Genomic DNA, 27,724 nt, shown 5'->3' on the forward strand with positions numbered 1-27,724 from the left:
ACAGACTCTACAGGCGGAGCCGGAAGAGGCGCCGTAGGTGTTACCGGCGTCTGTGGCAATGGTGATTGTCGAGGAGAGAGTTGTGGAGACGCTGGAAGGAGGATGATTGAAGCCGAGGATTCTGAGGTTGTATAAACCCTCCTAGGTCTTTTTGATTGTCTCGACGTCGACACACTCCTCGACGTCGAAGTACGGTGACGGCGAGTGTCTTTCGCCGTCGATTCTTCTCGCCGTTGAGAATCTCTCGACGACGACCCTCGACGTCGCCGTGATGACGGTGAACGTCTACGACGTCGAGCACCCCTCGACGTTGATCGATCTCGCCGTTTCGACGGCGAACCGGATTCAGATCTCCTCGACGTGGAACGTCCTCGCCGTGTCGACGGTGACCCAGATCTCGACGGCGAAAGTCCACGCCGTCTCGACGGCGAAATCGTCGTCGACGGCGAGCGATGTCTCTTTCTCGCCGGCGAACCACTCCTCGACGGCGAGCATGTTGGCGCCGTTCCTTGCCTCGACGTCGACGCCCTCGACGTCGTCGGAGACCTGTGCCGTTTTTGAGCCGGTCTGGTCGGAGTTATAGAGGAACCAGTGTGAGCCCTGGTAGAAGACTGACCTTCTCCTCGCTCTGTGGTAGAATGACCACTTTTCCTCCTGTCCTCTTTCGCCTGGAGTCGGATCTTCTCCCTGTCACGAAGGGTCCTTCTGGAGAAGGTTTTGCAGATGTCACACGACTCCGGTTTGTGGCTGGATGGAAGGCAAATTATGCAGACCCGATGTGGATCTGTTTTGGCCTTTTTTCTGCCACAAGAAGGACATTTGTCAAACAGTGAAGGCATTTCTGAAGTAGAAAAACCTCAAAATTCTGTCAGAATCTAACAGAAAAAAGCAGAAAATTATCACTCAATGTTAAAAACGTCGAGTGAAAATGAAATTCAAAAGATTTTAAATGAATTTCTGTCACAAAAGGATTTTGTGAGGTAGAGCTCAATGCTTCAGGGTCCTGTCAGAAAGGAGCCGGAAAAAAGAACTGAGGCAACTGCCTTTTGCTGTGCATGATGGGAAACAGGAAGACTTTACTTTCTTAAAGGCACAGCTCTATTTTCACTCTGTATAATGGCAGCCTATGGGCTACACTGCCCTACATTGTTTTATTCTCATGAGAGGTGTAAATAAAATATGAGAATGTATTTATTTATGTATTTATAGAATAAATAGAGGTTTAAACGTGAAATTTACACTACAACTGTTTTTTTCTTCTAACAATTTGGCCTGTGTAGCTGTTCACATAGGCTGCACATTGTTATTCTTAAGTGTTTTTCACAGACCTTTTTGTCAAGGAGCTGATGATTGCACTTAAGAATATACTACACAACAGTGCTCCGGGGTCCCCGCAGGCGCGCGGAACTATTCAGTGCTTATGACTATACATGGAAATCCCCTACGAGAGAATGTGTGTGTTTTTGGCCCCCCAAATCAGGCTCCAAGGTAATCCTTAGTGGTTTGGTCAGATTCACTGTGCGTAATAGTGCCTCTTTTGGTGCCACCCCATCCCTTCTTTTCTGGTTTAACTCCAGGGTTCCACTTTGTCTTTGTACCCCATACCCTTTCTAGAGCCCATAATAGGCAACTGAGGGAAGATGAGGGGAAAATGACAGGAAATAAATAAAGGTAAGTTTTGGAAAGAAGGTGCCTCTTCACCAGCAAGACACCCATCTGAGATGCCACGATTCTCCCCCGGGCTGTGGTGGGTCCAGGGCTTGAGGAGGTAAGGCCTTCTGACCTGCCTTCTTATTTAGGCTGAGCGCTGCAGGTTCTGAGGTCTCCAGCCTCAATTCACTGCTTTGGTTTGGTCCCTCGCTATGTTGTTGCTAGTGTCTTCACTGATGTCCTCTTCCTTCCAACTTCCTTGCTCCTGCGGCAAACCTTGTGATTTGTGTCTTCTTTTTTTAAGACATCATGAGTGCTTGTTCCTGTGTCCTTTTTTTTTCTTTTTCTAACACATACTCTTCTACATCCTCTTCCTATAATGGTGGGATTTGTCTCTTCTCTTTGCCTAATGTTTTTGTCTTGTTGTTTTCTTTTCAAGGTTGCTTCTGCGATAAGGCTTAACGCCTGATGATTCTTCATAGCCCTTTCATGTGAGCATGTTTAACTTTAACATGACAACATTTAAGCAAGGGTTTTAATAGAAAATAGAAGCATACTTATGCTCTTGAAAGAATACCATTATAAATGACGCATAACACAAACCTGCTGCAATAATTTCTAGTCACTATCATAACCTCAAAGAAGACAGAGTAATTGTGAAATGGAATGCAATTCTACACAAACACTCTAGCTTATTTGAAAGAAGTTCAATTAAATGATTTTGGCTACACTTACGAGATAGTAGATATCAGATCTGTACAGATGTCTCCAAGATGTCTACAGGATGTCCAAAATGAAATTTAGGTACATATGAATTGTCCACCATTTTGTTGTAGCTGTGACATCACTTAAGTAAAGGTAATATAAAACTGGTTCCTTAAATGGCAATTTGAAAGACCTGTTAGGTTAATGTTGCCACTGTTTTAGAGGATTGCAGTCTCCAGATCTGATAGGCCATTTTCAAGTACCTTACTAAGATTTCTTAAGAGACTCAATAAATATTGAACTTTGGTTCAAAGTGCTAGCAATCTGTCATTAAACACAATGTAAAAGCATTGTGCACTAAGACAAGTAAATAGTGTAGTCTGCTGTACTCCCACCATGCAACAGACTCAGACAAGAAAGTGGTTAAATACCTGCAAGTCTGCTAATCGCAACTCCAGCATCTCTTCCTCGCCTTGCAAAAATCTTGGAATCATGGAAAAAGTCGAATTTTGACTTCCATGGGCTTTTAATATGCTAGCTTTTAATGATGATAAGGATCGCAACTTTGGCCGTTTCCCTTTGTGGTGCTGAAAAAAAGTGTACAAAATATATAAGCTTAATATTACATGGTAATTTCAAGCAACGAATAAAATCAATTATTTTGAATTAGTATTAGATGTGCATTAAAGTGATTTAAAGTAAAGCACTTATACGTGTTTTCCATTTGTCAACGGCAACACAGAAACATAACAAAGTGTGTTCTACAAACTATCTTTGTGTTCATATATGTAGCGTACACTAGTCAGGAACAGTTCCCTCTACCTACTGTCTCTTTCTGAAAGATAGATAACAGCCCTTAGCAAATGCCTCCCTTATATTTGTACCTCAACTCTCCACCAAAGAACTTCCAATTGCCATAGACTTTCCTATTTCTTTGCGGGGGTTTTGTGGACAAAGTAGTCAAGAATGATCCAATATTTATTCACACTTACTATGACCTTCTTATGATTAAATGTCACTTTGTTTAGTGGGATAAGATACTCCATTTCCCTGACCCGTTCACTATTCATCTAAGTGAGTAGTTGTACCTGTAACTTCTTCCATCAGATGCCAATTTTTGCAGCTGCATGTATTAAAAACTATACAGGTTTTGGTGTTTCTTGGGACCTTTACTCCTATAGTTATCCCAAGAACCCATGGTTTGGAACAAGGATTAATTGAATTCCAAATTAGTGACTTACATTCTGTATTTTATGATGCTAAAATGATTGCATGCAAATGGTGCCAAGTCAAGTTTAACTACACTATACTGCATTAGATGAATGCGGTACAACCCATGCACAATAAACTAGGTAACTCATATGGTATGAACATCAGTTTGGCCCTAACAGCTAACTCCACAAGGACTATATAAAAACAGTGGGACAGGACCTACAGGTGGCAACATTTAGGGTGAATGTGGTAAACACCTACACACTGGAGATGGACACAGTGGTGAAATATGTGTCTAACTTCAAGCCATGAGTGGAGGATATCATTTTGAACCTGGACTATTGCTGTATTGAAAATAATTATGTTTGACCACTGACTTTGTGTTTCACCACTGCACATATTAGTTGTTCAATGTTCACCAGTAGCACATTACATGTTGTATTCAGGTTAGCTGCCTACTGGCTTTATCGTGGCATTAGACATTGCAGTTGAGACATTGCAGATGAGCTGTATTTTTCCACATGGTAAACTAAGCTTGTGTTTTTCTCTCACCGAACTCCAGCATGATAAGGGAGCACATATTTTGTGTTTTTTCCCCTCTAGTCAGCCTTGAGAAGGAACGGGCCTTAGGGACCTGGCCAACCTCCGACGCTTGTTTTTTTCCCATCTCTGACCTACTGTTGCCAGAATTTTTTTTAAATAATTCTCCTCTAAGGGGGGAGGGCTTTCTAGAAAGTTTTCTATTCAAAAGATGTAAACCAGATGACTCTGTTCAGTAGCGTGGAATTCCGAGACTTCAGTCAGGAGCAGGCGGCAGTTGCCTGACGTAGTCCCGTGGGGGTGGAAAATCTTTCTCGCAGTTGAATAGGAGTTGTTCTTCTTGCTGGCATGAGAAAGATGAAGCATTTTGGTGGGCCCTACTACGGTGATGAATTTTGACCTTTCTTCTTTGCTTTCAAGTTATGCTATAATATAATCACATATATTTGCTGTGTGCATTGCAAATGAGAATCACTTTGATATATTTTCCTTTCATTGCTGTGACTATTTTTAATCGTGTGCCTCCAACCTACTAATCTCTTCTCTCAGGAACCTCGTGGTGAAGTAATAATAAATGTCTTCTTTAAACTAAGAAGTGCATTCCAGAGATTGTTTTCAGCTCGGTCATTAGTGAAAGCAAAACACTTGCACAGAACACAAACTGTTGTCAGTGAAAGGTGAGCTGACAGAGAGAAAACTGACTGCATTAGCGGGCTTTGTGGTAAAGCTCAAGGTAGCATGCAGGAGGTGGACAGCAGGTTTTCACATGTATGCAATCAGCATGACACTGTTCAAGAGACTGTTAACTGAGTGATCAACAATTTAGCAGCACTATAATGTTTGCAATGTTTCTTTGGCTATAATGTTTTAAAAGAGCCGAGGACAATCACGTAGCACTGTTCCCACCAGGCTGCTGGGCAGGAACCTCATAATACAATGTTCCCTCTGCTCAGCTCGGCAAGAACATTTTAATACGGTCAGAGATGGAAGGGAGGGGTTTAGAGGGGGAGGGACGCTCTATCTGTGGGTTTGGCAGTCAGCTTGTCAGACTGCCAAACTCATAATTAAGACCTTAGTGATTTTCAAGCACAATACTTTTTTTTTTCCCCATAATTCTATTCTAATGCCTTCAATGCACCTTCATACCCATCTTCTTCATCGTCTAACTCTGCATCACCCGCCCTACCTTCTACTCCAGGTCTTGGCAACCTTTTAAGTACTTTTTTCCTTCTATTCCTAAGCTATATTTGAGCCAAAACTCCAGCAGTCAGGAAACAGAGTTTCCGCCCACTGGCCCAGCAGGAAACAGCCCACAACATTGACACCGGCTCGTAATCGACAACCCGTAGACTGCATTCCCTGAGCTTCTTAAGTGCGAGGAAGCCATCTTAAGGTATATAGTGGACATTGGTCAATACAAGTGGTCCAACTACATAATGGCTTCTCAGAACCTAGGCATGTTTGGTATCAAACATGTTGAAATCATGCAACTACACCAATTTCAGTGTTAGCTGCATGATCCAATGTACTCTGAGGGTTCCTTAAGGGATTCCCCAGTTTTGCCTGTACAGCCTTACAAGGTCAGGCTGTCAGCCCAAGCTTTTCTCGACCCCAGACACTGTTCTGATGAGCCTAACTCCAGCAGGGGAAAGCAGAACAAAGGATGTACTGTAAGAGTGAGTTGTGACCACCTCTCCCTTTAAAATAGGTGTTTCTGGGCTGGTGTGGCCACTGAGCGCCACTAGACGTCTTTGTGCCCACCTTGCATAATCCAGTTTGCAACCATTCAGGAATCTCTGGTTCCTGCTCTGGTGCAAAACTACACAAAGGACAGGGGAGTGATCACCCCCCTATCCAGCTCCTGTCCTAGGGAGAGGTACAGAGCTGTGCCAGGTGGGCAGTTGACTCTTCCATCCTGAAAGCAAGGTGGGCAGAGGCCCCTGGGAGCATCTGACTGTTTAGGCCAGGTAGATGATGAGCCTGACCCCCACTGACAGGTGGATCACTTCAGAGAGTGACCAACGCCCTTTTAGGGTTACTTAAGGGCTCTCCCGTGGGTGGGTCATTAGATTCATTGAGCAAGACTCTTCAAGGAACTCTCTGCAAGACATCTTCTGCTCCTGGCCTCTGTCACCGTTGCTGGTCTGCTTTTGGAACTGAAACAAGACTGTATCCAGTTGCAAGGGCTCCAACTGAATCATTATTTCTCCAGCAAGATGTCTGCAACAACTGTGACTGTGCATTCTCCAGGGTCACAAGGACTCTGCCTGCACCCAAGAAGCAAGAAGGAATATTCCTTGGAGCGAAGGATTCACTCCCCTGCATCCGCAGATACCTCAAGACAACGAGAGTCTGGTGGATCCTGTTGTCCCACGGACAACGTAAAGGCTCTGCTCACATGTGGTGGTTCTGTGGTCCTCTCGAGACCAGCTTGTCTTCTAACTGCCTTGGGAGATGGTAGACCCTTCCTGCAGCCACTGGACTGTAATCCCTGTGCACTGCGACTGTTACTCTTGCCAAGGCTTGTTGGCTCTTCGTCCAAGAACTATTCAAGCTCCTAGAAGCCCTAGCCTCCAGCACTCTGCAACTCCAGATTCAGATGTGTCTGGTGCCAGAGTGTCACTCATGGAGGCTCCTCTGACTCCGGCTGGCTTACCTTTCAGCTGAAGTCCTGCCCTGACTCTCTTCCAAGGGTCGAGTCACTAGGACCTTGCTGGTCCTCCAAAACCTTCAATCTTCCTTGAATCAGCTATTTGCATTTGCCAAGGCTTGTTGGTGGTCCTGCTGGCCACTGACACTCCTGCAATCCGGCAACCAACGTGCAACAGCTCGGGGTGACTCCAAGGATCTCTTGCATCCCCTTGGACACCACAGGCGGACTCCTTCCTGCAGGAACTCATACCTCCCTCCCATCCCTCATACTTGAGGCTACCCACATGTGTACCCATGTGGTGGACACTTGAGACAACCTTCCTTTCAAGAACAAATCTTACAGGTTGTCTAACAAGGTGTGGGCCAGTATTAAGGAAGAGGTTTCCAAAACGCTGTAGTTGGGGGCGACAGAACTCTCGAGTAGTCCCCAATCCAGTCCTCTGGTTCTGGTACCAAAAGCTGCCACTCCTGGCACCACACCTGAACTCAAGTTCTGTGTGGATTCTAGAGGGCTCAACTCAGTCCCAAAGACAGATGCTCATTCCATCCCCTGGCTGATGTGCTTATTGACAGGTTAGAGACTGCTCAGTACTTAAGCACGTTTGATCTTACATCAGGGTACTGGTCAATCACCTTAACCAAAGGAGCAAAGGAAGGTCAGAGTTCTCCACTCCAGAGGGCCAGTATCAATTTGGAGTGATGTCCTTTGAAATAAAAAATGCCACCTTCCAGAGGTTGGTGAACCAGGTCCTTGCTGGTATGGAGCGCTTCAGTGCTTCCTATCTGGATGACATAGCTGTATTCAGTAGCAGCTGGAAGTACCACCTTTTTTACCTCCGGGAAGTGCCTCAGACTCTGCAAGAGGCAGGCCTGACTATCGAGCCTAGTAAGTGTCAGATAGGGCAGGGGCCTGTAAAATACTTGGGACTCTTGGTAGGCAGTGGTAAGGTACAGCTCCTCAAGGCCAAGATGGGAACTAGCATGGCCTGTGAGGCCCCGAAATCCATACAGAGGTTAGAGCATTCTTGGGTCTCACTGGGCACTGCAGGAGGTTTCTCAAGGGATATGGCACCATTATTGCCCCCTTGACAGAGCGGACTTTTAAGAAGCAGTCTAGAAATGTGGACAGAGGCATGGCAAAAAGAATTTGACTCCCTTAAGCAAGCCATATGCACAGCCCCTGTGCTCAAGGCCCCTGACATCTTCAAGGGGTTTATCATTCAGACAAACGCCTCAGAGCATGGCATGGGGCAGTACTTTCACAACCTAATGAAAAGGGCCTAGGCCAACCCGTAGCCTTCATCTACAGCAGGTTACTCCCCAGGTAACAAAAGTGGGGTGCTATAGAAAAAGAAGCTTTTGCTGAGGTCTGGGCACTGAAGAAGTTGAGGCCATACCCGTTTGGTACTCACTTCCCGATTCAGACTGACCATCTGCCTCTCCGGTGGCTCATGCAAATGAGGGGTGAGAATCCAAAACTATTGAGGTGGTCCATTTCTCTATATGGTATGGACTTCGGGGTGGAACACAGACCAGGGGCAGACCACTTCAGTGCTGATGGTCTATCCAGTTTTTTACGCCTTAGAGATGAGAACTCCCTAGAGGTTGGGTAGTTGTAGGAAGTTGGCTCTGTATGTACTATTTCAAAGTAAGAAATAGCATGCACAGAGTCCAAGGGTTCCCCTTAGAGGTAAGATAGTGGCAAAAAGAGATAATTCTAATGCTCTATTTTGTGGTAGTGTGGTCGAGCAGTAGGCTTATCAGAGGGTAGTGTTAAGCATTTGTTGTACACACACAGGCAATAAATGAGGAACACACACTCAAAGACAATTCCAGGCCAATAGGTTTTTATATAGAAAAATATATTTTCTTAGTTTATTTTAAGAGCCACAGGTTCAAGATTTACAAACAATACTTTAAATGAAAGGTATTTCACTTAGGAACATTAGGAACTTTGAATTAGCAAAATAGCATATATAGTTTTCACACAAATGGCTATTTTAAAACTGGACACAGTGCACTTTTCAACAGTTCCTGTGGAGGTTAGTTAGCAGTAAGTAAACTACCTACAGGGTTCAAAGTTGGGTCCAAGGTAGCCCACCGTTGGGGGTTCAGGGCAACCCCAAAGTTACCATACCAGCAGCTCAGGGCCGGTCAGGTGCAGAGGTCAAAGTGGTGCCCAAAACACATAGGCTTCAATGGAGAAGGGGGTGCCCCGGTTCCAGTCTGCCAGCAGGTAAGTACCCGCGTCTTCGGAGGGCAGACCAGGGGGGTTTTGTAGGGCACCGGGGGGGACACAAGTCAGCACAAAAAGTACACCCTCAGCGGCATGGGGTCGGCCAGGTCCAGAGTGCAAACAGGCATCGGGTTTGCAATGGAGTTCAATGGGAGACCCAGGGGTCTCTTCAGCGAAGCAGGCAGGCAAGTGGGGGGGTTCCTCGAGGTAGCCACCACCTGGGCAAGGGAGAGGGCCACCTGGGGGTCGCTCCTGCACTGGAGGTCGGACCATTCAGGTCCTGGGGGCTGCAGGTGCAGTGTCCTTACCAGGCGTTGGGTTCTTAGAAGTAGGCAGTCGCGGTCAGTGGGAGCTTCTGGTTTCCCTCTGCAGGCGTCGCTGTGGGGGCTCAGGGGGGTCAACTCTGGCTACTCACAGGCTCGCAGTCGCCGGGGAGTCCTCCCTGTAGTGTTGTTTGTCCACAAGTCGAGCCGGGGGCGTCGGGTGCAGAGTGCAAAGTCTCACGCTTCCGGTGGGAAACGTGTTGTCTTTTAAAGTTGCTTCTTTGTTGCAAAGATGTTTCTTCTTTGGAGCAGAGCCGCTGTCCTCAGGAGTTCTTGGTCCTTTTAGATGCAGGGTAGTCCTCTGAGGCTTCAGAGGTCGCTGGACCCTGTGGAACGCGTCGCTGTTGCAGTTTTTCTTGAAGTGGGGAGACAGGCCGGTAGGGCTGGGGCCAAAGCAGTTGGTGTCTCCGTCTTCTCTGCAGGGCTTTCAGGTCAGCAGTCCTTCTTCATCTTCAGGTTGCAGGAATCTACCTTGCTAGGTTCTGGGAGCCCCTAAATTCTCAATTTAGGGGTGTGTTTAGGTCTGGGGGGTTAGTAGCCAATGGCTACTAGCCCTGAGGGTGGCTACACCCTCTTTGTGCCTCCTCCCTGAGGGGAGGGGGCACATCCCTAATCCTATTGGGGGAATCCTCCATCTGCAAGAAGGAGGATTTCTAAAAGTCAGAGTCACCTCAGCTCAGAACACCTTAGGGGCTGTCCTGACTGGCCAGTGACTCCTCCTTGTTTTTCTCATTATCTCCTCCGGCCTTGCCGCCAAAAGTAGGGCCGTGGCCAGAGGGTGCGGGCATCTCCACTAGCTGGAGTGCCCTGGGGCGCTGTAACAAAGGGGGTGAGCCTTTGAGGCTCACCGCCAGGTTTTACAGTTCCTGCAGGGGGAGGTGAGAAGCACCTCCACCCAGTACAGGCTTTGTTACTAGCCACAGAGTGACAAAGGCACTCTTCCCCATGTGGCCAGCAACATGTCTGGTGTGTGGCAGGCTGGTAAAACTAGTCAGCCCACACTGGAAGTCAGGTATGGTTTCAGGGGGCATCTCTAAGATGCCCTCTGGGGTGTATTTCACAAACAAAATGTACACTGGTATCAGTGTGCATTTATTGTGCTGAGAAGTTTGATACCAAATTTCCCAGTTTTCAGTGTAGCCATTATGGTGCTGTGGAGTTTGTGTATGACAGACTCCCAGACCATATACTCTTATGGCTACCCTGCACTTACAATGTCTAAGGTTTTGCTTAGACACTGTAGGGGCATAGTGCTTGTGCACCTATGCCCTCACCTATGGTATATTGCACCCTGTCTTAGGGCTGTAAGGCCTGCTAGAGGGGTGACTTATCTATGCCATAGGCAGTGTGAGGTTGGCATGGCACCCTGAGGGGAGTGCCATGTCGACTTAGTCATTTTCTCCCCACCAGCACACACAAGCTGGCAAGCAGTGTGTCTGTGCTGAGTGAGGGGTCCCCAGGGTGGCCTAAGACATGCTGCAGCCCTTAGAGACCTTCCCTGGCCTCAGGGCCCTTGGTACCAGGGGTACCAGTTACTAGGGACTTACCTAGATGCCAGGGTGAGCCAATTGTGGAAACAAAGGTACAGGTTACGGAAAGAACACTGGTGCTGGGGCCTGGTTAGCAGGCCTCAGCACACTTTCAAATCATAACTTGGCATCAGCAAAGGCAAAAAGTCAGGGGGTAACCATGCCAAGGAGACATTTCCTTACAGTAGTTCTTCCCACTTTCAGCTAGGGGGACACATACTAAACCTGTCAGCCTTAAAGTGGTTCTCCCCCAAACCTTTTGCCTGCTTACTTCCTCTTTTTTCTGAATCTTTTTGTTGACCTTAAGGCATGTCACATGCATGTGCTTCTCCCCCAAACATGGTAAAATTGGTGTATACTCAATTGGCATATTTAATTTGCTTAAAGTCCCTCGTAAAGTGGTATACCATATAGCCAAGGCCTGTAAATAAAATGCTACTAGTGGGCCTGCAGCAATGCTTGTTCCATCCACACAAGTAGCCCTTTAAACATGTCTAAGGCCTGCCAATGCAGGTCTGTATGTGCAGTTTTACTGGCAATTCAACTTGGCATTTAAACCCTTTGCCAAGTCTTAAACTACCCTTTTATTACACACGCCACCCGTAAGGTAGGCCCTAGGTAGCCAATAGGGCATATTGCTGTGTAAGGAAAAGGTAGGGCATGTACCTTTAAGTTTTGCAGGTCCTAATAGTGAAAAACACTCAAATTTGTTTTTCACCACTGTGAGGCCTACTCCTCTCATAGGTTAACATTGGTAATTCCTTATTAAACCTTTCAGCTATAATTCCTGACTGAGAAGTGTAGGAGGCTGGCCTGGTTTGTAGTGGGTACCCTAGGCACTTACACCTTATTCCAGTTATCCCTTATTAGTGAAATGTAGGCAGTGTCTAGCAGCTTAGGCTGTCTAGAGGTAGCTGTAGCAGAGCAGCTTAGGCTGAACTAGGAGACATGCAAAGCTCCTGCAATACCACTATAGTTACACAGTACCTTATACACAATAAAAGACAATACTCAGTGTTAACAAAAATAAAATTACTTTATTTTAGTGACACAAGGCCAAAAATATCTTAGAGGTGATACTCCTTCTGGAGGTAAGTATTATACAATATATATACACTAGAGACCAAAATCAGGTAAATAAGTAGTCACAGAATAGTGCAAACAGTAGAAAATCAATAGAATGCAATAGGCCTAGGGACAACACAAATCATATACTAAGACACTGGAATGTGAATCACAAATTCCCTATTAGGCAAATGTAGTGTGTAAAGGGGCGCTGGGAGTGTAAGAAAACCACAATGGTGAGTAAAATACCCCACCCCAGAGCTCAGGAAAGTAGAAGTAAAGTACTACAAGTTTCCTCAGGACACACTAAGTCGTAATAAGAGTTAGTTCAAGAACCAACCAAGACTGCAAGCAACAAATGGTGGATTCCTGGACCTGAAGTCCAGAAGTCACAGAAGATTCCAGGAAAGACAGGCGCCCCAGCCAACCTAGAAGATGGTACAAAAGAGGATTTTCCGGTTAGAAGTAGTCTGCAGAAGCGCACCAAAGAAGATGGCTGCGGGTTCCTGAATGGTGAAGGAGATGTCCCACGTCGAGATGTTGGATGCAGGAAAGTTGCAGCGCTGGATTCGTCCAACAAGCCTTGGTTCAAGCAATGTCACGGTTTGCGTCAAAATGGCGCTGCCTGGACCCAGGAGGGACCTGGGCGCCTCAATTCAGACTGAGGAGGCAGAGGGGGCTCCCAACACTGGAGGGAACAGACAGATGACTAGGCAGTACCCACGGGAGGTGCAAACTGCAGTTGCTGCAGCACTACAAAGGAAGGTCCCACACCGCCAGAGAACAACCCAGCAAGTTGTGCGTCGCAGGATAGAGTGCTGGGGACCTGGGCCATGCTGTGCACGAAGGATTCTTGCAAATAGTGCACAGAGGTCTCAGGAGCTAGAGATGACACGGTGCACAGGGGTACTGTCGCAAACCGGGAAGGCAAGCTCTTACCTCCACCAATTTTGGACAGCTGGACCTAGGACAGTCGGGGTCAACCACCTGTGTTCCTGGGAGCACGCTCGTCGCTAGGAGAGGAGTCCCAGAGAACCGGTCTTCGTCTTAGAAGGTGACTGCTGGAGCAGGGAAGTGACTGCCACTCCACGGAAGATTCCTTCGGTCTTCTGGTGCAGGGTGAAGGCAGGGAGTCCTCAGAGCGTGCACACCGTGGAAACTGTTGCAGTTGCTGGCTGGAGCTGAAGTTTCTGGATACTTTGTTGTAGTTCTAACGGTTGCTGGAGCAGTCTGCAGTTGATCCAATGGTCAGAAGCTGAAGCAGAGGATGCAGAGGAGTCCTGGAGGAAACTTGCTAGCAGAATCTGAAGAGAAACCAACAGGAGAGATCCCAAATAGCTGTCAACATCTGGGCAGTGTGCGCTCTACAGGCGACTGGAATGCAAAAACACAGCACTTATGAGATGACGTAATTCATGCATTATGTTGATATGCTGTTGTTTAACCTTTTGCATTGCAGAGTTTAATCCTGAAGACTTATATTCAAGGTGCTTGTAAATACTGTTCATTTGCAATGTATTGCTGCAGGCTTTCAGAGTGTGTCAGGGTGTGGTCCCTTTCCAGGGCCTTCTAGAAACTTCCTCTGCAGCATGCCTGGGTGAGGTTTGTGGGCTGGGCCAAGACTCTATATAAGGGAGCCAGCCCAGCTCCACATGCTCACTATTCAGAGGTCCTGGTGCAGAGCAGCAGCAACTTCCTGAGCTCCTGTTCCGGTGGCCTACTTTGATGTTCCAGGCCTCGCCCTTTCACTTGTCTGGGTGATTCTTGATCAAGGCAGTAAGATGGAGGTCGGGCTGGGCCCCCGATCCCATTCTCGAAGGATTTCGAGTTCTTGGGCCTAATTAGTATGATAAATAAATTTTGCTCTTGTGCGTGTGAAAGTGCGCTTGATATTTAATGGCATTTACATGTTGACATTTGAATCAACAAGACGCGCGATTCTTTCCTCGTGTACAAATCTAGATATTCATTGTGCGCAACAATTTTCTGACATTTAGAAGGTTGCATTTGAATCGGTAAGACGCGCGACTCTTTCCTCATGTACAAATATAGATATTCATTGTGCGCAACCATTTTCTGACATTTAGAAGGTTGCATTTGAATCGGCAAGACGCGCGATTCTTTCCTCGTGTACAAATCTAGATATTCATTGTGCGCAACCATTTTCTAACATTTACAAGGTTGCATTTGAATCGGCAAGACGCGCAATTCTTTACTCGCCTACAAATCTAGATATTCATTGTGCACAACCATTTTATGGCTTTTACAAGGTTGCATTCGAAGCGGCAAGAAGCGCGATTCGTTTCCTGTGCTTAATTCATGTTACTCATTGTGCGTGCTACCATTTCTTGGCATTCACATGATGGCCTTCGAATCGGCAAGACGCGCAATTCATTTCTTGTGTCTAATTCATGATATTCGTTGCGTGCTACCATTTCTTGGCATTCACGTGGTTGTATTCGAATCGGCAAGACGCGCAATTCATTTCCTGTGCTGAATTCATGATATTCATTGTGCGCTACCATTTCATGGCATTCACATGGTGGTATTCGAATCGGCAAGATGTGCGATTCATTTCTTGTGCTTAATTCATGTTATTCATTGTGCGCAACTATTTCAGGGCATTTACAAACTCTTGTGGAAATCCGCAATGTGCGCAATTCGTGTACTTGCATTCTAAGAATCTAAAGTGCTAGAATTCTGGATATTATATTCTATGTCCATGTAAGGTTTTTAGTACAATTCCTATTGTTTTCCAAGGAATGTTTGGATGGCTTTTATCCTCATATAATGAGGCTGTGTTTGTTCTGGGACATGGTTATGGAAGGTTATTGTATTCCTCGAACAGTATGTTTTCAATTCATGAAAATTCCATATGAAACATTGTACTAACCATTTTTTATTCTTTTTCCAGGTACCTAGATTTAGTGAGGCCTAATTAGAGTCTAGTTCTAGGCCATTCATGTTTCCTTAGTTTTAGGTATTATTTTATGTTCCAAGTATCACTGAACTCTAGACTCAACAGAGTGTTATTTCACGTTCCCAGTATCATTGGACCCTAGATTCAACAGAGTTTTTATGAATCTAAATGTGGTTTTGAATCTGATGTTGTGTTGTTTAATCTTTTGTTTCCCACAAGTCTCCTTCCCAGCTGTCCCCTTCCTAATCATCTTCCCCTCTTGAACTCTCTCAGCCTCTGTGATTCATCTATCTGAGTCTTGGAGCTGTTCAGTGGTGGATGTGTTGGGAGCGTGCGCAGACCCCGAGGATCTGGTGACTGACAATAGCCCTAAGGACTGGCTACCTGACCAGGTATGCACCTATCAGGAGGGGTCTCTGATGTCACCTGCGGGCACTGGCCACTCAGAGATCTCCAGAGTGTCCCCACACCTTGGAAAACAAGATGGCTAATGCCAGGGACACACTGGAGGAGCTCTGGGCACCACCCCTGGGGTGGTGATGGACAGGGGAGTGGTCACTCCCCTTTCCTTTGTCCAGTTTCGTGCCAGAGCAGGGACACGGGTCCCTGAACCGGTGTAGACTGGCTTATGCAAGGAGGGCACCATCTGTTCCCTTCAAAGCATTTCCAGGGGCTCTGGGAGGGTACCCCTCCCAAGTCTGTAACACCTATTTCCAAAGGAAGAGGGTGTAACACCCTCCTCCCAAAGGAAATGCTCTGTTCTGCCTTCCTGGGGCTGAGCTGCTCAGACCTCAGGAGGGCAGAATCCTGTCTGTGAGGTAGCAGCAGCTGTAGCTGCAGTGCAAGCCTCAGAGAGCTGGTTTGGCAGTACTGGGGGTCTATGGTGGAGACCCCAGGATGCATGGTACTGGCCCCCCATACCATATTTGGAATGGGGGGACAATGCCATGATCATAGACAGCTTACATGGCCATATTCAGAGTTACCATTGTAAAGCTACATATAGGTATTGACCTATATGTAGTGCACACGTGTAATGGTATCCCCGCACTCACAAAGTCTGGGGAATTGGCCCTGGACAGTGAAGGGGCACATTTGCTAGTGCAAAGGTGCCCTCACACTTAGTAACTTTGCACCTAGCCTTCAGTAAATGAGGGTTAAACATGTAGGTGACTTATAAGTTACTTAAGTGCAGTGAAAATGGCTGTGAAATAGAGTGTGCACTATTTCACGCAGGCTGCAGTGTCAGTCCTGTGGAAGGGTTTGTCTGAGCTCTTTATGGGTGGCAAAAGAAATGCTGCAGCCCATAATGATCTCCTGGAACTCCATTATCCTGAATACCTAGGTACCATATACTGGGGACTGATAAGGGGGGCCCAGTGTGCCAATTAGAATTGGAATATGAAGTCACTAAACTATAGTGAGTAATTTGGAAGCAGAGAGAGCATAAGCACTGAAGTTCTGGTTGGCTTAACTTCAGTGACAGAGGTAAGCACTACTGACAACACACACATTAGGCCACAAACTATGAGCACTGGGGTCCTGACCAGCAGGATCCCAGTGAGACAGGTAAAACATACTGACAAACAGGTAGAAATTGGGGGTAACAGGCCAAGAAAGATGGTACTTTCCTACAAGAAGGAGTAGTAATATAATGTTTCAAATCACTGGAATGTTAATGATAAATCTTCTTTACTGGCAAAGTCGTATTTGACATTATGCACCGACTGAGCACGCCCGCAGCTTAGGATTCATCCTCGACTCTTCCCCATCCATAACCCTCCAAGTAAACGGTCACCTCCTCCTGCTGGCACACACTCCGCAAACTTCGGAAGATGCTCAGATGGATCCCAGCAGACTGTCGCAGGATAGTCACCCACGCCTTAGTCACTAGCAAGCTCCACTATGGCAACGCCCTCTACGCTGGCACCTCAACTAGGAACATCAAAAAACTACAAGGTATCCAGAATGCCGCCGCCAGACTCATTTTGGCCCTACCTCGCTGAGAACACATCTCCCAACACCTGAGGACCCGCCACTGGCTACCGGTTAAGAAGCAAATCACCTTCAAGATTCTTACCCACACGTACAAGGCCATACACAACACAGGACCAGCCTACCTGAACCACTGCGTCTCGTTCCACACCCCGCCAGATCCCTACGCTCCACCTAGATGGCCCTGGCCACCATCCCTCGCATCTGCAAAACCACCGCAAGAGGACAATCCGTCACCTACACTGCAGCCAAGAGCCAGAACAACCTCCCCCTGCACCTCAGACAAAACCCATCGCTCACCATATTCAGGAAGAAACTTAAGACCCCTCCCCCATCCCCCCAGCACCTTGAGACCCTCACAGGTGAGTGACCGCACTTTACAAATACTGACTGATTGATTGATTATTATTTTAGAACTGCCACTTTTAGAAAGTGGACATGTCTCTGCTCTTACCACTCTGTGTGCCTGCGGCCTGTCTCCAATACACGTCTGGGGTGAGTGACAACTACACTTTGTGCATTCCCTCTAGACAGCCACAAACACAGGAAGGTTAGGTGTGTCTGAGCACGCATCCTCATTCTGGTGGCTCTTCCAGGGCAGGAAGGAAGGGAAGGGCTGCCACTTACACCTCAATAAGCAGTGTTGTTCTCACACAAAGGGCTGATTACCCCTACAGAGAGTACTGGAGCCATGGCTGGGACGAAAGGGCTCCTCTGTGCACTTCAAAGACCCTTCTTTGAAGTCACCCCTAATTCAAAGGCATAAGTGGGTATAAGTATTGGGTTTCTGATCCCCCCACAAAATCAGACGCTTCTGGATCTACAAGTGAACTCTGTCAGAAGAACTGAACTGCTATGCTGCACCAAGGACTGTTATTCTGCTGGACTGCTGACCTGGAAGGACTGCTTTTCCGCTGTGCTGTTCTGCTGCCTCCTGCTCTCTGACCCAGAGGAGGGCACGCTGGACTCTGCCTTATTCCCCAAGTGATCTCAAGGGCTTGCTTCCTGTTGCTTGAGATTCAGGGATATCAAAGTCTCTATCCCTGCTCTTGTGTCTGGTACACAAGGCCGAGACAGTGTACAGCACTCGCATGATTGCTGCTGCCTGTCTGCTGGTTGAGTGACTGAAGCCATATGGACAAAAGCACCAGCTCGCCCTTTCTTTTCACCTTGCTGCTGCCACCTAACCCATCCATCCTGGTTAGAACAGGTCAAATTTTGCCCCATAGGCCTGGGCAACGCAGGCTCTACAAGCTGCAGGCACGGCTGTAGATATGGGGTCCCAGTTGGTGCGCGTTTTCAGAGCATGATCGAACAGAGCCCACCTATTGTGTTATATTGAGGAGTAAAAAAAACACTGATAAAAACCTTAATACAAACCAAACCACTAGCCGATTTGTTTACTGCATTTTGCCTGGATGACACAAGTGATCTTATTTTAATGCACCAACACCTGAATGTGACAGGTTTTTGAAGTCCCACAGAACTCCACCCAATACATAGTTGAAGTGGCATCAATGCTTTTGGGTTACTAACAGTCCCTACAAAGGGATCCAGGGACAGCATTGGGTTTAGAAACAAACCTGGTTTATTCTAAGCACTACCACATACATAAACTGCACTAAGAAAAAGACGCAAACTAAAAAGGACGTTCATTTCAACAGGTGCCCCATGTTTGCTCAGCACATCTAAACTAACATAGAAAATAATTAAAACAGCACAAATGCATTTTGCGCATATAAAATGAGTGTTTCTACCATGGTTAACATTTTATGTAAAACTGTAAGACCCTAAAACCTAAATCTATGCACTATGCTAGGAGAGTACGGAGTAACCTAACTTGCACCTAAATTTTCTGAGGGAGAATAAGTGTATTGCATACCTGTTTATAGCCAACAGCTGCAATTACCAGTAGTCAGGGAGGCAGTGTTCCCTGTGAAAGCCAAACATGCATCACATCTGCATCAGCTCCATCTGCACCCGGGGTTGATGTCAGCTTTCAGTAGAAAGTGTGATATGGCAGCAGCTTGGTCAGTCAAGATCTTTTCTGGTGGTATCTTGAGCAATAATCTGGGGCGAAGGACCTCTACTGACAAATGGTCAAATGGCAGTCCTTTTATACTACATCTTATCTAAGATGGAATTTCCAACATCACCTTAGTAATGTCTGGCATAACCGATAAGCATCAAGATATTAAGAAGCATTCTTTTAAACAAAAAAGCTAAAAAAACAACAATCCAGACTACATGGCTTTGGCAATTGTTCTTTCTTGACCTTGAAATTGAGATAACAAGGCACTTATTCCAGATTGATGTCGAATCAGGTGTCTTGCTGATGTCTATATCGGAGTGGCTTGACAGTTTCACAGGTTCTTGGAAAGATAAGGACAGACAACATCTATGTCAAAGGTAGACATGTTGATGATTTTGCAAAAATAAAGAAAATGGAGCCTCCACCTACTAAAAACAGAGTCGGACCTTATAGTGTTAACGTCATCCCTGAATTGTTAGTCCGAATTGTGACATCATATTGGTGGCGAGATATAAGGGGATTTATCTAATTTAGAGGAAAATTCATGCTGTCAGAATATTGAGATATATAAAATTCTGTGTTGAAACTAATCTCATAATATCTGTTACATACGTATGAAGCATAAAATGAGTATAGACGAACGAGTTACTTACCTTCGGTAACGCCTTTTCTGGTGGATACACTAGCTACCTGTGGATTCCTCACCTAAAGAATTTTCCCCTCGCGCCAGCTTTCGACGGAAATTTTCTTCTAGCTCTGCACGTCGACGATGACGGCACAATTGCCCGACTCCCATGCAACACGCATGACGTCATCCAGGCAATAAGAAGTCCTCGTCGACGTGCAGACGTCAGTTATCACCATTTTTTACGTGCCTTTTGAGGCGAACAGGTGAACATTGACATTACAGAAGTGATATAAGTACATCAATCAAACTTATATACCAACCTTTATTCCAATAATATGAACGAAACTAGTAGAAACAACACAAATTATGCATATAAATATATATACATATCCACACGTTTCCTTTCATATATAAAGAAATATATAAAGAAATATATAAACATTGCATCATCATATACATATATACAATATACAGGTGCTCACCCAAGGAATTTGTGGTAAGACCAGTCAGGCAACGGGGAGGCGGGTGGGACCGTGAGTAATCCACAGGTAGCTAGTGTATACATCAGAAAAGGCGTTACTGAAGGTAAGTAACTCGTTATTCTGATGGATACACCTACCTGTGGATTCCTCACCTAAAGAATAGAGTCCCAAAGCAGTACCACCTCCGGAGGTGGGTGCCTGAATGGTCAAACCAAGAAATCCTGCAGCACTGAGCGGGCAAAATGCCCATCCCTCCTGACCTCAGAGTCAAAACAATAATGATTGACAAAAGTATGGAAGGATGCCCAAGTTGCCGCTTTGCAGATGTCAACCACAGGAACACCCCTAGCCAAGGCCAACGAAGCAGCCTTCGCCCTGGTGGAATGGGCTTGAAGCCCTACAGGAGGTTCTTTCTTTGCTAAAGAATAACATAGCTTGATGCAAAGAATGACCCACCTGGACAGCGTTCTCTTGTGGACAGCTCTGCCTCTCCTCTTCCCCACGCAACCAACGAAGAGCTGATCGTCTTGCCTGACCTCCCTCGTCCTGTCGACGAAGAAGCTCAATGCTCTTCGTGGATCCAACCGGTGAAGCCTCTCTTGCTCCTTGGATGGATGAGGTGGAGGATAGAAGGAAGAGAGAGTAATGGACTGTCCCAAATGAAAGGGTATAACAAACTTCGGGAGGAAAGCCGCCTTGGTCCTTAACACCACTTTGTCCCTATAAAAGGAAATATATGGGGTCCCTACACTAAGAGCCTGAAGCTCAATCACTCTTCTAGCCGATGTTATGGCCACTAGAAAAACGGTTTTCAAAACTAAAAGTCTCAAGGAACAAGAGTGCATTGGCTCAAATGGCGATCCCATAAGAAAGGTCAATACTAAGTTAAGATCCCACTGTGGCATACCAAACGGAGTGGACGGAAACTTCTTAGTGAGACCCTTAATGAACCTCAATACAATAGGTGACTTAAACAAGGAGAGTTGGTCTGGAGGGCACAGAAAAGCCAACAACGCTGATAAATAACCCTTAACTGTGGCAACTGCACAACCCTTCTGTGCCAAGGATAAAGCAAATAACAATACATCAGATAAATGGGCCTTCAAGGGATCAATTTGGTTCTCTCCACCAACTGACAAATCTGGCCCACCTGCTTGCATAGATCGATTTGGTGGAGTGTCGCCTGGCCGATAAAGTAAATTCCACCACCTCCGGCGGGACAGAAAAGGAACTCAGATTGCCCCGTTCAATCTCCAGGCATGAAGGTGCAGGCTCTGGAGGTGGGGGTGTAGAACCTGCCCCTGCGACTGCGAGAGGAGGTCTGCCCTGTACGGGACACGGAGCGGAGGGCACATAGAGAGTTGGAGAAGATCCGAGTACCATACCCTTCTTGGTCAATCCGGGGCTATTAACCCCTTCCCCGCCACGGACGTAATGGTTACGTCCATGGCAGCGTCCATGGCAGCGCCCGTGTGGCGCCATGGACGTAACCATTACATCCTGAATGCTTCCCTCGGGAGAAGCGCTAGCGCTCCTTTCGAGGGCCGCCCCCCCACCCCCCTAGGTCAGGGCTGACCGGGGAATCCCTTCCCCTTCCACCCCCGACCCCCCCCACCCCCCCTGTGACGTCAGCGCGCGAGCGCGCGCTGATTTGTCACAGGGGCCTCCCTAGTCGCGCTGGAAGCTCTGCTTCCAGCGCGATTGAAAAAGAAATGCAAAAGCATTTCTTTTTCAATCACTTGGGAGGCCCGGAGGGGCTTCAAAGGGAAGGAAAAGTATTTCCTTCCCTTTGAAGTCCCTCCGAGGGTTTCAAAAGCCGGATTGCTTGCAATCCGGCTTTTGAAACCCCACTAGACACCAGGGATTTTTTTTTTTTTCATTGAAATTGACCAAAGGGAGCGACCCCTTGGGCAAGGGTCGCTCCCAGGGGGGGCATTTTTTTGAAAAGGCCTTTTCTGCCCCCCCTGGGGGCAGAAACCTCTAGGCACCAGGGACCATTTTTTTTTTTTTTTTTTTTCATTTTTTTTTATTGAGGTGGGGAGCGACCCCTTAGGCAAGGGTCGCTCCCCTTGGGGGAAAATTATATTTTGGCCATTTCTGCCCCCCTTGGGGGCAGATTGGCCTATTTTGATGAGGCCAATCTGCCCCCAAGGGGGGTAGAAACCACTAGACACCAGGGAGTTTTTTCTTTGCGTGAATTTCACGCAAAGGGAGCGACCCCTTAGGCAAGGGTCGCTCCCTGGGGGGGAGGGCAATTTATTTTAGGCCATTTCTGCCCCCCCTGGGGGCAGATCGGCCTATTATTAGGCCGATCTGCCCCCAGGGGGGGAAGAAACCTCTAGGCGCCAGGGCAAATATTTTTTTTGTGTTTTTTTTTTTTGTTCTTTCTTTTTTTTAGAGATGGGGAGAGACCCATCAGGCAAGGGTCGCTCCCCTGGGGGGCAAATTGTATTTAGACCATTTCTGCCCCCCTGGGGGCAGATTGGCCGGTTTTAGGTCAATCTGCCCCCAAGGGGGCAGAAACCACTAGGCACCGGGGATTTGTTTTTTGGCGCCAATGTCACGCAGGGGGAGCGACCCTGTAGGCAAGGGTCGCTCCCGGGGGGTGGGGGTTGGGGGGGCAAATTTATTTTAGGCCATTTCTGCCCCCCCGGGGGACAGATTGGCCTATTATTAGGCCGAACTGCCCCCGGGGGGGGGGGCAGAACACTCTAGGCGCCAGGGCAATTTTTTTTTTGTGTGTTTTTTTTTTGTTGTTTCTTTTTTTAGAGATGGGGAGCGACCCATCAGGCAAGGGTCGCTCCCCTGGGGGGGCAAATTGTATTTAGACCATTTCTGCCCCCCTGGGGGCAGATTGGCCAATTTTAGGTCAATCTGCCCCCAAGGGGGCAGAAACCACTAGGCACCGGGGATTTGTTTTTTGGCACCAATGTCACGCAGGGGGAGCGACCCCGTAGGCAAGGGTCGCTCCCGGGGGGGGGGGGGGGGTGGTGGCTGGGGGGGCAATTTTTTTTTAGGCCATTTCTGCCCCCCCGGGGGACAGATCGGCCTATTATTAGGCCGAACTGCCCCCCGGGGGGGGGGGCAGAACACTCTAGGCGCCAGGGCAATTTTTTTTTTTGTGTTTTTTTTTTTTTGTTGTTTCTTTTTTTAGAGATGGGGAGCGACCCATCAGGCAAGGGTCGCTCCCCTGGGGGGGCAAATTGTATTTAGACCATTTCTGCCCCCCTGAGGGCAGATTGGCCAATTTTAGGTCAATCTGGGGGGGCAATTTTTTTTTAGGCCATTTCTGCCCCCCCCCGGGGACAGATCGGCCTATTATTAGGCCGAACTGCCCCCCGGGGGGGGGGCAGAACACTCTAGGCGCCAGGGCAATTTTTTTTTTTGTGTTTTTTTTTTTTTTTGTTGTTTCTTTTTTTAGAGATGGGGAGCGACCCATCAGGCAAGGGTCGCTCCCCTGGGGGGGCAAATTGTATTTAGACCATTTCTGCCCCCCTGGGGGCAGATTGGCCAATTATTAGGCCGAACTGCCCCCCGGGGGGGGGGCAGAACACTAGGCGCCAGGGCAATTTTATTTTTGTGTTTTTTTTTTTTTTTGTTGTTTCTTTTTTTAGAGATGGGGAGCGACCCATCAGGCAAGGGTCGCTCCCCTGGGGGGGCAAATTGTATTTAGACCATTTCTGCCCCCCTGGGGGCAGATTGGCCAATTTTAGGTCAATCTGCCCCCAAGGGGGCAGAAACCACTAGGCACCGGGGATTTGTTTTTTGGCGCCAATGTCACGCAGGGGCGACCCCGTAGGCAAGGGTCGCTCCGGGGGGGGGGAAATTTATTTTAGGCCATTTCTGCCCCCCCGGGGGGCAGATCGGCCTATTATTAGGCCGATCTGCCCCGGGGGGGGGCAGAAACCTCTAGGCACCAGGGGAATTTTTCTTTTTTTTCTTTTTTTTTTTCTTTGTTTTTTTTTTTTTTTTTAGAGATGGGGAGCGACCCATCAGGCAAAAGTCGCTCCCCTGGGGGACAAATTGTATTTAGGCCATTTCTGCCCCCCTTGGGGGCAGATTGGCTGAGTTTAGGTCAACCTGCCCCCAAGGGGGCAGAAACCACTAGGCACCGGAGATTTGTTTTTTGGTGCCAATGTCACGCAGGGGGAGCGACCCCGTAGGCAAGGGTCGCTCCCGGCGGGGGAGGGTGGGGGTTGGGGGGGCAAATTTATTTTAGGGCATTTCTGCCCCCGCCCCCCCCCCCCCTGGGGCCGGCGAGCTACAGGCCAAACACCACAGGTAGGCACCTTGCAAAAAACACCTCTGTTTTCTGTGAAAAAATATGTTGTGTCCACGTTGTGTTTTGGGCCATTTCCTTTTGTGGGCGCTAGGCCTACCCACAGAAGTGATGTACCATTTTTATCGAGAGACTTAGGGGAACGCTGGGTGGAAGGAAATTTGTGGCTCCTCTCAGATTCCAGAACTTTCTGTCACCGAAATGAGAGGAAAAAGTGTTTTTTGGGCCAAATTTTGATGTTTGCAAAGGATTCTGGGTAACATAACCTGGTCAGAGCCCCGCAAGTCACCCCATCTTGGATTCCCCTGGGTTTCTAGTTTTCAAAAATGCACTGGTTTGCTAGGTTTCCTCAGGTGTCGGCTGAGCTACAGGCCAAAATCCACAGGTAGGCACTGCTTTTTATAAAAAAATGTGATGTGTCCACGTTGTGTTTTGGGCCCTTTCCTTTCGTGGGCGCTAGTCCTACCCACACAAGTGATGTATCATTTTTATCGGGAGACTTGGGGGAACGCTGGGTAGAAGGAAATTTGTGGCTCCTCTCAGATTCCAGAACTTTCTGCCACAGAAATGTGAGTAACATGTGTATTTTTAGCCAAATTTTGAGGTTTGCAAAGGATTCTGGGTAACAGAACCTGGTCCGAGCCCCGCAAGTCACCCCTCCTTGGATTCCCCTAGGTCTCTATAGTTTTCAGAAATGCACAGGTTTGGTAGGTTTCCCTAGGTGCCGGCTGAGCTAGAGGCCAAAATCTACAGGTAGGCACTTCGCAAAAAACACCTCTGTTTTTTTCCAAAATTTAGGATGTGTCCACGTTGCGCTTTGGGGTGTTTCCTGTCGCCGGCGCTAGGCCTACCCACGCAAGTGAGGTATCATTTTTATAGGGAGACTTGGGGGAACGCTGGGTGGAAGGAAATTTGTAGCTCCTCTCAGATTCCAGAACTTTCTGCCACAGAAATGTGAGTAACATGTGTATTTTTAGCCAAATTTTGAGGTTTGCAAAGGATTCTGGGTAACAGAACCTGGTCCGAGCCCCGCAAGTCACCCCTCCTTGGATTCCCCCAGGTCTCTAGTTTTCAGAAATGCACAGGTTTGGTAGGTTTCCCTAGGTGGCGGCTGAGCTAGAGGCCAAAAGATAGGCACTTTGCAAAAAACACCTCTGTTTTCTGTCAAAAAAATGGGATGTGTCCACAATGTGCATTCCTGTCGCGGGCGCTAGGCCTACCCACACAAGTGAGGTATCATTTTTATCGGGAGGCTTGGGGGAACATAGAATAGCAAAACAAATGTTATTGCCCCTTATCTTTCTCTACATGTTTTCCTTCCAAATATAAGAGAGTGTGTAAAAAAGACATCTATTTGAGAAATGCCCTGAAATTCACATGCTAGTATGGGCACCCCAGAATTCAGAGATGTGCAAATAACCACTGCTCCTCAACACCTTATCTTGTGCCCATTTTGGAAATACAAAGGTTTTCTTGATAGCTATTTTTTACTCTTTATATTTCAGCAAATGAATTGCTGTATACCCGGTATAGAATGAAAACCCACTGCAGGGTGCAGGTCATTTATTGGCTCTGGGTACCTAGAGTTCTTGATGAACCTACAAGCCCTATATATCCCCGCAACCAGAAGAGTCCAGCAGACGTAACGGTATATTGCTTTCAAAAATCTGACATTGCAGGAAAAAGTTACAGAGTAAAACTTCTCGAAAAATTGCAGTTTTTTTCACCTCAATTTCAATGTTTTTTTTTTAGTTGTTATTTTCTGTAGGAAACCCTTGTAGGATCTACACAAATTACCCCTTGCTGAATTCAGAAATTCGTTTACTTTTCAGAAATGTTTTGATTTCTGGGATCCAGCATTGGTTTCATGCCCATTTCTGCCACTGACTGGAAGGAGGCTGAAAGCACAAAAAAATCGTAAAAATTGGGGATTGCCCCAGTAAAAGGCCAAAATTGTGTTGAAAAATTGTGTTTTCTGATTCAAGTCTGCCTGTTCCTGAAAGCTGGGAGGCTGGTGATTTTAGCACATGCCTTCTTCTGCAGCCCCTTTTTCCCCATTTTATTTTAACAAAATAAAATGTTCACTGTATTTTGGCTAATTGCTTGGCCTCCTTCTGGGGAACCCACAAAGTCTGGGTACCTCTAGAATCCCTAGGATGTTGGAAAAAAAAGGACGCAAATTTGGCGTGGGTAGCTTATGTGAACAAAAAGTTATGAGGGCCTAAGTGCGAACTGCCCCAAATAGCCCAAAAAAGGCTCGGCACAGGAGGGGGAAAAGGCCTGGCAGCGAAGAGGTTAAAGTAAAACAACAAAAACAAAAACAGTCTGTCTAAGATCTTCAGCTTCATGACAGTCTCTGTGGTCTAATCATAAGTTTGTGAGTTGTTTTCAGTCCTCACCCAAGGACATGTCAACATCATCAGGCTTACAAGCAGCATACCTGTGGTCATTGCAAAAATCAATCAATGCATGCATGTGGTCGTTAGCTTGCACATTAGATTAACAAGTGATAGGCTGCAGTTGCAAAGCACTTAATGATGGTGGGAATACTGTATTTGGAGACTCGAACATTAACAGCAACTCAAGCCGGTCATCGAGCAAATCGTCAAAGAGTGTCACTGGTGTAGTTGATCCATCATGGTAAGCATTTTGCAGAAGGGACAGATGCACTGCTCAACATTGTCTCTGGTGTAACTGTAGGAGGCTGGACTGGCTTGTAGTGAGTACCAAGGGGTACTTGCACCTTGCACCAGGCCCAGTTATCCCTTATTAGTGTATAGGGTGTCTAGCAGCTTAGGCTGATAGATAATGGTAGCTTAGCAGAGCAGCTTAGGCTGAACTAGGAGACGTGTGAAGCTACTACAGTACCACTTAGTGTCATATGCACAATATCATAAGAAAACACAATACACAGTTATACTAAAAATAAAGGTACTTTATTTTTATGACAATATGCCAAAGTATCTTAGAGTGTACCCTCAGTGAGAGGATAGGAAATATACACAAGATATATATACACAATAGCAAAAATATGCAGTATAGTCTTAGAAAACAGTGCAAACAATGTATAGTTACAATAGGATGCAATGGGGAAACATAGGGATAGGGGCAACACAAACCATATACTCCAGAAGTGGAATGCGAACCACGAATGGACCCCAAACCTATGTGACCTTGTAGAGGGTCGCTGGGACTATTAGAAAATAGTGAGAGTTAGCAAAATAACCCACCCCAAGACCCTGAAAAGTGAGTGCAAAGTGCACCAAAGTTCCCCTAAGGACAAAATAGTCGTGTTAGAGGGAAAATGCAAGGAAAACACAAATCAGCAATGCAACAACGATGGATTCCTGACTGAGGGTACCTGTGGAACAAGGGGACCAAGTCCAAAAGTCACAAGCAGCTCGGAGATGGGCAGATGCCCAAGAAATGCCAGCGGTTGGTGCAAAGAAGCTCTTACTAGGCTGAAGAACTGTGAA

The 27,724-nt window shown here is 46.9% G+C and overlaps 1 protein-coding gene across 6 annotated transcripts in view; it reads right to left on the bottom strand.

The window, feature by feature from the left end:
- CPLANE1 (ciliogenesis and planar polarity effector complex subunit 1) overlaps positions 1-27,724 on the bottom strand; it is a 1,992,329-nt gene that overhangs the window by 1,681,709 nt on the left and 282,896 nt on the right. For all 6 annotated transcript variants that reach the window (XM_069221234.1, XM_069221235.1, XM_069221236.1 and 3 more), the window contains one exon: positions 2,787-2,942. In XM_069221234.1, coding sequence (XP_069077335.1) covers positions 2,787-2,942 — 156 coding nt within the window. The remainder of the gene's footprint in view (positions 1-2,786; positions 2,943-27,724) is intronic.

The sequence above is a fragment of the Pleurodeles waltl genome, chromosome 1_1, assembly GCF_031143425.1.
Source record: "Pleurodeles waltl isolate 20211129_DDA chromosome 1_1, aPleWal1.hap1.20221129, whole genome shotgun sequence".
NCBI classification, from domain to species: Eukaryota; Metazoa; Chordata; class Amphibia; order Caudata; family Salamandridae; genus Pleurodeles; species Pleurodeles waltl.